The sequence below is a fragment of the Pezoporus flaviventris genome, unplaced genomic scaffold (assembly GCF_033815535.1).
Source record: "Pezoporus flaviventris isolate CSIRO_AGI_PZ_B2104156 unplaced genomic scaffold, CSIRO_AGI_Pfla_v1 ptg000006l, whole genome shotgun sequence".
Taxonomy (NCBI): Eukaryota; Metazoa; Chordata; class Aves; order Psittaciformes; family Psittacidae; genus Pezoporus; species Pezoporus flaviventris.
In genome coordinates this window covers 7301763-7315147 of record NW_026892554.1, presented here as the reverse complement: position 1 = coordinate 7315147, position 13385 = coordinate 7301763, and the positions used below count along the sequence as shown (strand labels likewise).

The window sequence follows — 13385 nt, the reverse complement described above, 5'->3', positions numbered from 1 at the left end:
CCATTGACAGGGGAGATGGGCTTTCCAGCTGGGGCTCCCGGTCACGCTTCCCCTCCATGTGCATCTCTCCTTATCCCAGAGGAGCAGGGGAATGATCAAGCTGTGCTCTGGGAAGGTGCTGGGCTTTTCACTGTTGCAAGACCAACAGCTCCAGCTTTGCTCAGGACTGGGAGTGCGAGAGCATCACTTGGAGCAGCTAATGGGCACCAATGGGCAAAGCACAACCACCTTGCAAAGTGGTATTTGCCTCCTCTCACTTGCAGGTGCTGCTGGGCTTGGGAAGCAAAGCTTCCTATGGGTTATGCACGGTCTCAAAGGGATTTGGAGCCTGAATATCTCATCTATAAAGGAGACTGGAACATGTCTCCTTGCCTGCGGGAGCTGGGTGGGCAGCGGCATTATCCGACGTGATTTGGGCAGATAAGAGTGTAAAGTGCCATAGAAAAACCTCATTAAAGAGCCCTTTGGGAAACCAAAGAGTAGAAATGACTGCTTGATGAGCAGGAGAGGGGAAAATGGAGTGTGTGGATAAAATCCCTTTCAGTTTTGTTGATTCAGGTTTTAGATGGGACTCTGGGACTCTAAATAGCAGCTTAGGAGGCTTTGCACTGGCTAGCTTTGATATGAGCCATGCAAAGACCTGCTCTTTTGTGTTTATTCTGGAGCTTGCCTGAAAGACAATTCAAAAGCAATCAGCAGCTGCTGCCACAGCAGCGACCTGTTGCTATGGAATTCAATGCGATGCAAAATACAAAGGTTTCTTGGTTAGCAGCAACGAAGCAAAAGGGGATGGAAACGGATGGAACAGTCAGAATAAGGCTACAGGCAGAGCAGGGATGGGTTTTAACTGGGAAGAAATGTCAGCGTGGTTTGTTTTGCTGTCTTAAAAGAGCCTTTTCCCCATCGCAGCAGGTCAAGATTGGCTTTGTCTGGGATGGGCACTTGGGAAAGGGTCTTGTATGTCAGTGCTATAGGGGCTGTGCATTCCCAGGCTCCTGGGATACATCCACATACCACAGACCGCCCTATTGGGTGTTAGGAAGCCAGGACCTGGCACAGAGATCCCCATGAGGTGCAGGGTCCTGCAAGGGTCCAGCCCTTGCTCAGAGCCAAGCTTGGCAGCAAACTGGTTCCCACTCCTAGCTCCTGCCTTCTTCTGCAGCCACGCAGTCCCATAGGAGAGCTTGGACAGGACACAGACCCTTTAGCCCATCCCTTGGCCCAGTCTGGTGCTTGCCCATGGGCGACGTCCATCTTGGTTCACTGTAACGGGGCTTCTCACACTCCAAAAGTGATTTAAGAAGGAGAGAGCAGGGAGATGCTCAGAGATGGGACCAGACCGCTTCCAAGCCCAGGTCTCGGGACCTCCGTCCGCAGGGACTGACCATGCTGAACCTCCCCAGATGCAAATCCTGCTGCTCCTATGTCTTGTTTAAATGAAACTCATAGTGCCTTATTCATTTTTAAGTATGCATTTTCCCAGCCTGACCCCAGCTGCCCTTGAAATAATGCTATTGTGCAATGAAGCCCTCCGGGGAATCACCATCTAAGCTCGCTCTCCCTTTGTCACTACAGTCAATTAAAAGCAGAGTAGCTGGTGATTTAATACCTCCAGCGTCTGCGGAAGCCCCACATCCATCCATTTCACATTTTAAACACATAATTGGAGTGAAGGAGTGTTTTTTCCAGCCATCCAACCTGCTTTTAAATTCATCCGTGTCTGTACAGAGCACTGAAGCCTCATGTCCTTGGCTTGTCATCTCCTGCACATTAATTAATGCCCCAGCACTACACTTTCTCCCTGTGTCCCATGTCAAATTGTTTTCCCATTCCTTTTCTCTCTTGGGATAAACCCAGCAGGTTTTAGTACTGAAGAGGGTCCAGGCTCACAAACTGCCACCCCACACTGCTCAGAAATGGAGTTAAGCTCCCAAAAGCAGGAGAAACCACTGCTCCAGGCTCCCTGCAACCAGCCAGGCCCTATCCCTGTTGCTCCCGTGCTCCGAGATGGGACCTTGCAGGAGCGGCTCCCGGTGGGAATGAACAGCAGAGACTGAGCTCATTTATTCTTCCCTCCTTACAATCTCCCTTCTCTTTCCATTTCACCACCTCCTCATTTAACACCATGGGCAGCTGCGCAGAGCCATCAGCCCTGTTTGCAGCAGTGTGACCTACTTTACCACATCATCCCCACCTCCTCACTGCAATCCCAGGCTCGGAGCCCACCCGAGCCATTCAGCGCTCCTCAGCTGAGTAACAAATCCAATTAGGTGGAAGAAAGCCTGGCTTTCACACTGTCAGTGCCTGGACATCTCACTTCCCTCTCCCTGCCCCACTCGTGGCTGCGTCCCACAGGCATCACAAACAAGGACCCCTCTGTATGTGCCCCTCTCCAAGTGAAGATAAGGGAATGGTTCAAGGGGACTGACCCTGGGTATCCGATGTGTCCTTTCTTTCCTCCCAGGGACCATAGAGCTCAGGAATCAAATGATCTGTGTTAGTTCTGGCTCTCTTGGGAAGCTCTTCCTGCCCAGCTGAGGCTGGAGGGAATGGTCCAGGGCCATGCCAGGATGCGCTCTTGAGAAAGCTGCTGGCACTTGCAGCCAGGATGCGGTTTAACACCAATAGGAATCCCTTCTCTCAGCCCCAGCATCACACCTAACCCCGGTCCTGTGGCTCTGTCACAGAAAACATCTCAGTTCTGCCCTTTGCTTCTCTCTTTACTCTCTCTTCCCACCCCAGCAGGGATCCCTCTCCATTCAGCCAGTCCCAGCATGCTGGCTCCGTGTCATTGTGGGGAATGGCTGCGTATTAAAGGGGATGAATAGAAACCAAACAAAAGGAAAAGAGCTTAAGGGCCACCAAGAAAAGCCCTTTCGGTTTCTAACTTCGCTGGCTCAGATGGGCAGACACCCCCTGAGCCCATCAGCACTGGGGCTCACAGTGTGATGCTGTTCTGCCCTCCAGCCGATGCAGGGTGATGGGAACCCCCCCATGGCTCCATTTCTAGGTCACTGTCTGGAGGCATTACCCATGCACGCAACACAAACAGGGGCTGCTTCCCTCCCACAGCACCCAGCCGAGCGCCCGATGCCTCGGCCCCTGCTCTGGGGCTTCCCACAGGGCTCTGCTAATGACTCACCGCTCCTGCTCCGCTCTAATTAGGCTCCTGTCTAATTAGGCTCGCTGCAAAGATGCGGCTGGTGAGAAGCAGCTCTTTGGTGAAAGGAAAGGGGGAAGAAAGAGCGTCTGGAGACGCCAAGCGCCAGAGGGAGAGACGCCAGGCAATAGCGAGAGGTCAGGGGTGTACCAGGAGCTGAACTACATCTGCACAGGGGACGGGCTGAAGGGAAAGGAGAAAGCAAAGGGGCTTGTACAAACCCCACTGGGGACCCTCCTGGGGTCAGCTTTGCCCCAGTGGGGAGCAGGAAGCAAACCTTGGCTCCGTCCCACTGGTTGAGGTGCGGGGATGTTCTCCAGCATGGAGCCAGGGGGATGTTTATAGCCCTGCTGAACGAGTTATGGATGTGCACAAGGAGCCCCAACATGCAGCGGGGCAGGGGGAGCCAGTACTGAGCCTGCAGCATCCTCCCCTGGATGGGATGCCCTGGGATGAGGGCAGGGGAGCAGGGTCTGGAGCAAAGCCTTGCTGGGGTGTCCTGGTTTGGGGTGGGGTGGTTCAGGAGGTGTGAAGGCAGCTTTTGGGGGGGCCACAAGGAGCACCCGCTGTCTGCCCATCCTGTGAGGGCTGGGGGTACTCACTTGTATGGGCTCTCATGTCAGTTATCAATGCCAAATATCATTATCCCCATTCATTTAATGTTCCATCCCCAAACAAATCAACACACTTGCAGTGTTTAACATCTAACTAACTAACAAAACCCAGTTGCCTTCTACAGCTAAGGTAAGTCATTCCTTTACCATTCACCTGGTGTCTGTCTGATCACAGGGCATCTCACTCACTCACTGAACTAATTAGGGCTTTGCCTTTCCTTCTCCTAATAAAGCCTTCATGAATGAGCAGCCTGTCTGCAAGCCCCAGCCCAGCTCACCCAGTTCTCACCCTGGAGACGGTGCTAGGACTAAACCCAGCAATGGTAGGAGAAGAGAAACACAGATAATGCAGGTGTTAAAGCTGTCACTAAACTCCATTTCCAAAGAGCCTCTCCAGTGCCTGTCAGTGTCCTTTTAGAGCCCCATCCAAACGTAAGGATCCTTTCTGACCCCTTATAGGTGACAAGGGCCAGTGTAAATCCATCCACATCTACATGTCCCATCACATGGACCCGCAGGGATCTTTTGGTCTGCTAAGGAAAAGCTGGGGCTGGGCAAGAAACTTGGGATGCTCATGAACACATCACTACTGCTCGGGGACCACCTGAAATAACTGACCCATGTGGGGTGAACACCCATTTAATGTATTGGCTGTGCTGTAGAGGCTCAGAGCACGGACTGCAGATGAAAATGTGGAAAGCTGGTTTAGGATACTCAAATTGCCACATAGAGATGGCTGGGGGGGGGTTCTCCTTTCTGGCCTATAGGAGCAGAAGGGGTCTGGTTGTCCTGTGCAGGACCAGAGAAGCTCAGGCTGCCTGGTTTGCTTTGTTCAGCAGGAATTTGATTGTCTGCATGCAATTTGCCACCGGTAAATGCTGTCCTGCTCCTCCCATGACCAGTGCCTGTTGTACCATAGCAGCCACCCTTGTTTTACCACAGCTTGGGGTACCCAGAGCGGTGCTTTCGTTGGGCATTCCGGTTACAGGGGCTGCAGGGAAACACCGCTCACAGGAGGTGAGGGTTCAGAGAAAGCTTTTATTTGCCTCAGTAAATAGGCGAGAGCTGGTTCGAAGGGGAACACAAATAACACGAGGAACCCGGCTCTTTCATCTCCTGCCTCACGCCCATCTCGGAGCGAGCGCTGCGTGACAGGGTTGGGTGCATTGACGTGAGTCAGGCTTTTAGAACAGCACAAGGGGAGAGGAGGGGAAAGCACACACGGGGCAGTGCTGGCTAATGGGGCATGCGAGGGCGGGATGGCGTTTCCCAACAGCGCCTGTTAAACAACCCAGCATTGCCAAGCTTATGTCCATGACCTGGAGGCTTTGATCGATACTGGTTCTCCTCAAGCATCCCTTCTCTTTCCCTATCTCACCTCTAAAGACAAGTGAAATCATAGATGGAAATGAAGCAGCTCCTTGGCCTCACGATCAATATCCAAGGGATGATGAAGGGTGCAGGTATCCTGGCTCCTTCTGACTGGGGAGAGGATGCTTCAGGACCAGCAGCACAGGGACAGCTGAGATTGCTTTTACAGGGACAAGAAAATGATGGTGGAGAAACTTGAGGCACAGGTCCTCTCTGCTGGCTCCCCACTGCGCTGCAGAGCAAACTGCGTCGGTTCTGTACTTTTGGCACCCTCTTCTGCCTGGACAGATGCCTGCAGACACTGGAACACCACGTACCTTCAACTCCTCAGGGGCTAGAACGCTTCTGCTGGGCCTCCCATTGTAGGGGATGAGGAACACATAAAGCATCCTGTGTGCAAACACCCCTCCTCTCCCCATCCCTGTGATGAGATGCATCTGCATCTCATCTGGTGAAAAGGCTCAAGGGAGACCTTAGAGCAGCTACCAGTGCCAAAAGGGCCCTAAAAGAAACCTGGAGAGGGGCTTTTACCAGGGCTTGTAGTGACAGGACAAAGGGAATGGCTTTAACGTGCCAGAGGGGAGACTGAGATGAGCTCTTAGGCAGAAGCTCTTCCCTGTGAGGGTGCTGAGGTGCTGGCACAGGGTGCCCAGAGAAGCTGTGGCTGCCCCATCCCTGGCAGTGTTCAAGGCCAGGTTGGACACAGGGGCTTGGAGCAACCTGCTCTAGTGGAAGGGGACCCTGCCCGTGGCAGGGGGTTGGAACTGGATGATCTTAAGGTCCCTTCCAACCCAAACCAGTATGTGATGCTATGGCTTTAGTTCCCTCCACCAAATGAGATAAATTCCCTGGTGTCTGGGGCTTGCTGAAGACGCAGACACTCTCTGCCATAGGAGAGCACAAGCAGCCACCAGACTGACATTTATCTCAGGTTACAGAGCTGAAGGGGCTGAGATAGCGCCTATGACACTTCCTCTTCTTGTACAAAGCCCCCCAAGGAGCTCAGTATTATTACAGCCATGAGCCCTCCAGCAAAACACAAGTCTTGAAGGGAAATAAAGAGTCCAATGGGCACAGAGTGGAATCCAGATGATAAAAGCAGCGCAAACATCTGATTGCAGGTCAGGCTTATGTCTGCTCATTCGGCATCAGTGCTACCAAGTCAACAGCACAAAAAGCAAAGGTGTGGAAATAAATGGGGCAGAAAACGCAGACTTAAAATCAAATTTATTTAGAGGAAAAAAAATGACTTTACAAGAGGTTGATGCCGATAACTAAAAAGGAAGATAAATAAAAGCTTGTTACAAAACCTAATGGTTTCTGGCAAGTTACAGAAAAACTGAAGAATTTTACAGTCAATAACCTGCTCACTTTGTACATAATTACAAATTAACATACAGCAATTAGGGTTTACCCTCTTCTTTAAAAATTCTTTTTTTTTTTTTTTCAACTTTAACTTTTTTTTTTAACAGGTTCAACATGAAAATGCAAAGCATTTTTATTTATTTTCAATTTTTTTTTAAGAAACAAACCAAAAGCAGAGGTATATCGGGTTATTGTAATACACCTCCTCAACGCTCTGGGAATTACTCAAGTGCATTCCGTATTAGTACAAAATAAACTCCAGGCTAAACTTTAACCATAGGCAAGCTGAACTGGACATGGGTTTCATGGGGTTTGGTTTTGAGACAGTGTTTAATATCAATAAAGAAAGTAGTAAAATACTTTAGAACATGGAAAGGATGGATACCTATAGACAGCTTAAATACATACCAAGCTCGTAGCTGTATGCGAAGCAGTGATTGTTATCCTGTTCCCCCCCACCCCCCAAGCAACGGAAGCTGGATATATTTGGGCAAAGCATCAGTGTCAGTGAAATGTGTGTGGAAAGGAAGGGCACCCAGCCCTGAGGATGCAGCTGGGAAGGGAGCTGGCATCATGCTTCCCATGGCTGAAGAGCACGAGGGGTATGGGATTAAAAGCCAGTTCAGCTCACCTATCTTTAAAGCTTAGCTGCGTCACCAGATCAAGAATCATTGCTTGCTGCCCCTTCTGACAAGTGAAGCAAGAGTTATGAGCAGCAGGGAGGTTTCCCTATTTAAAAGGGTGCCTTAAATTATGTTAAATTCCCAAACCTGGCCAGCAGGCAGAATAATTTCCAGAGTTCTGGTTAACAAGGAATGTTTTGTGGGATTTTAGCGGATTCTCTCTTGTGCCCCCTGCCCAGTCCTCCCCTGCCCCGTGCCACACATATCCTATGCATTTTCCTTGGGATTTGGCACCTGGTGAACCTATTCTGACTTGGGGCTTTTGGGAGGACTAGATTTGTGTGTTTCCTCAACAGCTTTGAGATAGCCTAGTGCCTCAAGAAGGTGCAAAGATGATCGGACTCCATGGATGCTCTTGCCTTCGAAAGGCAGTACAGATCTGCACAAGCTAATGGCATTACTGTGCTTCTCAGCAGTGGTCAAACTTCAAGTGTGAAGTGTCCACCCTCAGGAGTGGCGAGAGCTCCTGCCCCAGGGATGGTACCTGGGAGGTCTCCAATGGCCTGGACAGTGCATGGAAATAGTGCATGGAAAGGGCCTCACTTCACTCGGTCACATCTCACCAACATCTCCTTTGCTTTGGGTTTCTCCACGGAGGAGGTGGAGGGCAAAGCACTGGTGGGACTGCTTCCCCACCGGCAGCAGTACTCGCTGTGAGGATGACTGATGGTGACACCAGCATGGGCTCTCCCAGGGGATACACCTGAGCCATCAGAAGCCAGTTCTCTGGTCCTGCCACTCACCCTGTCTGCACTGGGAGTGTAGTCAGATTCACACCCATTCTGGTCTAAAACTAATACAAAAAGCTTGGCCCTTCCTCCCCTCCCAGGGTAAAGCCAAACCAAACCAGGAATATGCCTACTTGGAGCTCAGATTTTGCTGGGGATGCAGAGGGGGGGAGCAATGGCAAAGCTGATTGTCTCCACGTAACCAAAATAACAAGGGACAAGACCACTTCCATTTAAAGTGCTTTATAGCATCAAACTGACATCAAGTTACATGTTGAGATGATCACTTCATTTAAAAGAAGGTAAGGCCAACCCCACACAACTCCATCGAGTCTCACACCATTTGCTACAGCTCTACTCTTTATCTCTGGGGTATTTTGGCACCCCCAGGTAATACTGACCACTCCTGCACTTCATCTGAGCCTGTGCTCCCAGCAACCTGGTCACTGAAACCCTTCTGCTGGGCAGTGAAGATGACCAGGCAAAGAAATGTCCAAGAAGAGAGTCTGATTTTCTCCCCTCCATGAAGCACCAGCACAGAAAGCTCCAAGATCCCTCTCAGGGTTCTCTTCTCCCTCCAACAACATGGCATTGCACAGACATATTCAAGCTTGCTCTGTGTCCCAGGAACCCAAAGCAAATCAGGGTGGTTTGGGTGCTCCAAATGGGATAAAAGGACTGGCTCTGGAAACCAGATACAGCATCAGGCTGGGCTGAAGAAATAACACTTTCAACAGTCGCAGGATGGATGCCAGGCATGGAACTGAAGTAAAATGCAATTTTAAGGCCAGGAAGAGGAAAGACTTTGGTGCTGTCAAGCTGGGACCATGCTCTAGCAGACAACCTGCAGGGATCAGAGTGGGAATCTGACTCTGGAAACCTCTGCCAAGCCTTTCCAAAGAAAATCTGAGATGGGGAAAAATAAAAGGCTGAAGAGATAAAAACAAGCCCTTCCTTTCCTAAAGGTGAAAGAAGGAGGAAGCAGTGTGGGAGTAAAGGCTTCATTCCAAAAAGTGAATCATACAGTAACATACATCCTCCAGGGACAAAGGTCTGTCCACCCGAATTTAAGACACAAACAGCTTTGATATGCAGTATTTCTGGTCAATGTATTTCTGACTCACACCTCTGTTTGCTCTAACAAGGAAGCACAGCGACCTTAGGATATCACACTTAGGGCACTGAATGCTCTTTTTGATTTGCACAGACCAGGAGAGATGCTCAAGCCAGGCAGACAGATCCCTGTTGCCCTGAGTCCTTCTGATGCCCTTCTCAAAGCCATGGGACATTTCCATGTTGTGAATTCAAGATGTGTTGGGACTGGGGAGAAGACAGAGGGATAAAAAGAAAAGCTCATACTAGCAAAGGCTGTTACAGACTGAGGGGAACTCCAAGAAACACTGGGAACCTGATCTGTGTTTGCACAGCAGTAATGAGCCATGCACTGCTTTGGTTTCCAAAGATTCCAGCTTGGCACAGTCCTTTTTGCAGGTGTGTAAATAGCAGGGCAGGATGTTCTGAAATTGGTGGTTTTCTGATGAAAAGGTAACACCACAACACCAGCACTTGCCTCCTTTGGCTCTCTTCAGGTTCAGAAGAGCTGCCTGTATCTCACTGGAGAAGCGACTGGACCCTCGCATCACTGTGAGATGCTCTATGTTTTGCTTCTTCCTTGCAGGGATGAGAAAACCTAAATAAAATACTTAAAGAAACTAACTAATAGGAGGAGTCTTGCCCAAATTCATTGCTTTACTCAGGCTTTTTAGCCCCAAAGATGCTCTGCCATAAAGAAAGCTCTCAGATGAAATTGCGTAACTCTGAGCATGGCATCGGCTGCAAAGCAGCACTGCCCAAACCCTGGTCTTGTAGGAGCCAGAGATAAGAACATTTGGTTTACCAAGGTCTTGGTAAGAAAACAAAAAAACAAGGGGGGAATGAAGAAAACCCAAAATAAACCATCCCTCAACCCCCCCAAACAAAAGCCAAAGTCAAAAGAAATAAAAAAATAAAGCCAAGTAAACTTCTCTTTAAAAAAGAACTCTTTCAAATAAACAGAAAGATAAATATTTCTGCAAGCCCTGCTTGCAAGTAAGAACAAGCACCAAATAATAGTTAAAAAAAGCAAAATAAAAATAAATCTCAAACCTTTTTCCTTTCTTCTTTTTGTTCTTCTTTAAACCTTAACGTTTTAGAGAGCTTCAAAAGCAAGCAGGCAGTTTAGGATTCCTGCACTGACCAAGATGGACCAGTCTAAGCATCCACCTCACTGATACTCATCAGCACCAAGCTCTGAACACTGCTGTGGGCTGAGCTTGTGAGAAGCCAGAGAGCAAACTGAAATCAAACAATAGTGCAAAGAGAGAAATACTGTTGTTTTTTAAAGAGGAACTGCTAGGAAAGGAAATGCACTTAAAAGCTTCAAACTCTGAGCAAACCCTTGAGCTATTCTGAAGCTGATAGCATCTCATAACCATTTACAAGTTTGCTGGGGTAACCCCCCTGAGAGGGTCTGGAAGAACAACGACTTTGGAAGAGAATCTGGCTCGCTGCACTCCTCTTCCCCTCCCCAAACACATCCCTGTATCCAAGAGTTGAACAATCTCCTCAGCCAGCACGGCAAAAGCCACCCTTGGACATTTCCCTTCTGTTGACAGCAACACTTTCAGCCTAGTGGTGGAAATGGAGCTGCCATGCTGGACCTTTGCACTTATCCCATGTGGTTTTGTCCACATGAACAGATTTTTCTCCCTAGAAATGGTTAGTAAGTGCATGGTGCTTTATAGGCATAAGGATGAGGGGCTGCCTCTTTGGAGTTCACTCTCAGGCCCTGACCTGCGATGTCTCACTGAAGTGCTCTGAAATTGCTGCTGTCTCATTCTGCCTGAGAAATGAGAAAGAGAAGCTGACAAAATCCAGAGAAACAGAAGCCCAACAGTAACACAAAAAAAATGGGGCAGGAAAAATACAAGTACCAGAACAAAGGTCCCTAAAAACAGATTTTCAGCCATCTCTCCAGCAAGTCATCACGCTCGTAATGAACGGATGTCAAATGCAACTGAAGAACTACATCCTGGCAAGAAAAAACTCCTTAGGGGATGGGAAGGAATGACCTGGAGCTCAAAGGGACTGCATAAAAAAAGATGTTGCTTAGAGTTGTTCCCACTTGAGCACTGTCTACTCTGGCTCCCTGGGGTTGCCTTGCAAGCCTACCAAATTGCTCTTTTCTGCAGTGTTTTAAATATACCCAAAGCCATTCTGCTTGATTCTGGAAACAGTTTGACATTTAAATCCCTCTGCCCCATGGAAATCTTTTGGAATAGCTTGAAATTTGATTTTTTTTTCCCCTCTGAATTTTTGCTGTTACTGCTTCCTGGTGTAAAGTACTTTCCTGAAACCAAACAGTCCCTATACCATGAGCACAAAAGAGGTGTGCAAGTCAATGACATTACAACAGGAGCAGTAAAGGCAAGATATTTAATATCTACACACTTCCTGAAAGTCATCAGGTATCATCTATCCCCATGGGCCAAGCTAAGCTTGGCTGTACAGACTGTAAGCATATCCCAGTGGATACATAGATACATATATGTATATATACAGTATATCTATATATGCCAGTGTATACGCACCATTTGCAGAGTCCTAATCTTTTGCTAAATGCTTGGTTTCGGTTATGTTCCCTGGAAAAGCGGAATTTGAAGGCACAGACCCCTTAAGGCTATGTTCTCTCATCCTTTAGCAGTAAGAAGAGACAGAAAACATCTATCCCAATCCATTGAACCCAAGGTTTGCACAGAGAGATGGTACTATTTGCCATGCAGTCAGCCTCTAAGGTGAGAATTCACCCAAAACCACAGGAGAGAGGCCCTTTCCCACCACTGAACAGACTTTGTAACGTGTTATATATAAAAACTCCAGATGCTCGTCAGATGCAGGCACCAGCACCGTGCTGTGGAGCAGGCAGGGAGATGTACCAAAGCTGAGAGTGACCAATGGAACCATCCGTGCTCAGCAGAAGATCTCCTCACCCTCTGGAGGTGCTTCTGACGAGTGAGAATCTGCAGCACAAAAGAACAAGTGGGAATCATTATGGGAATATAGCAGGCAGAGCGGGACTCCACATGCATGAAAACCCCGCTGGCTGCCAAATCCACTGGGCACCTTAAAAAGATGTCGTTCCCTGATGAGCTACCTTGAAATAACGTCTCATCCCTGGTGAGCTTCCCTGTGCACAAGTTAGAAACCAGTGAGTTACTGCAGAGATAAAGCTGAGGGCCTGAGATTTTGTTTCATGTGGGTCAGAGGTTTGAGGTTCAGAACTAAGTCCTAAGGGGATGCAAAACTACCATCTCTGTCTTTTCAGATCAAGAGACAAGACAGACTGGCTGGAGAGGAAGGGAGAGGCCACCAAAAAGGTTGCAGATATCACTTCCAAAGTAGAACACAGTTAAAGCAGACAGTAACATGTCAGGGGGTGCAACGGCCAGGAGCATCCCAGCAGTAGCTCATGAAAGCCCATACACTGAAGCAGGACATTTTCCTCCACAAAGCAGGGCAAGCTGAAAAATAAAGGGAGAATTCAGCCCATGGAGGCTGCTTGGATGGTACAGGAAAGGAGCAAAGGAGCACAGTGTGTCCCTCTGACAACCTCAGGGGCTGCAGAACAGAGGAAAGCCCACATAAGATCACTTCAAGCCAGGACTCCACTCATCACAGCTGATGACCTATCCCTGTGTTATCATCTACATCCAAGGTTTCATGGCTTCCACAAGTTCAATGGCTGGAGCAAAATGCCAGCTCAGCAATCCTCAAAATACACGTCTGACCTCCCCTGACACTCACCAGACTGTTGGGAGCGATGTCCCCGGCCCTTTTTCTTCTTTTCCTTCTTGTCCTTTGGTTTGGCTAAACTGAAGAGGCGAGTAGGCATCTGGGGCTGTTCCTCAGCTGCCTTGTTAGCCTGGTTCGTTGTGCTAAGCAAATGGAAAGTGCTTTTCTCTTTGTGTGTCCTTGAAAGACTGTTCCTTTTAGGGGAAACAGACAGTTCCGCATCAAAGTGCCCTTGTTTAGGAAGGGAAGGGCTCTTCTGCTTGGAGGATTCATCGATGCTGGACTGGGACGAGACTCTCGCAAGTTTCTCGTGTAGATTTGAAACCTATAAAGGAAAGGTGCTTCATTAGGGCATGAAAGAGGCTAGGAGAGAAACTAGATATGAAAGGTGTGTCCCAGACCACTCAGAAACAGGCTATTCTTGTGAACATCCATCCCATTCACCAGCAAAAAAGTGGTCTCCATCCATGCAAAGCAAAGAGAGAAGGAGCCCTCCCAGTTTAAGACAAAGAAACGAGGCATATAAAGAGTAACGCTCCAGTTATCTTTTGCTCCTACATGTACTATGCTATGTATCAACAAGCCAAGGGCAAACATTCTCTAAGATCTCAATACCAAGACTCACCCTGCACCG

General features: G+C 48.7%; 1 protein-coding gene across 9 annotated transcripts in view; it reads right to left on the bottom strand.

Moving 5' to 3' along the window:
• Positions 1-13385, bottom strand: part of AKAP13 (A-kinase anchoring protein 13) — a 468794-nt gene that overhangs the window by 249471 nt on the left and 205938 nt on the right. For all 9 annotated transcript variants that reach the window (XM_061446743.1, XM_061446746.1, XM_061446747.1 and 6 more), the window contains 2 exons: positions 12764-13076; positions 10740-11979 (listed from right to left, as the gene is read on the bottom strand). In XM_061446743.1, the coding sequence (XP_061302727.1) occupies positions 11930-11979; positions 12764-13076 (363 nt within the window). In that variant the 3' untranslated portion in view covers positions 10740-11929. The remainder of the gene's footprint in view (positions 1-10739; positions 11980-12763; positions 13077-13385) is intronic.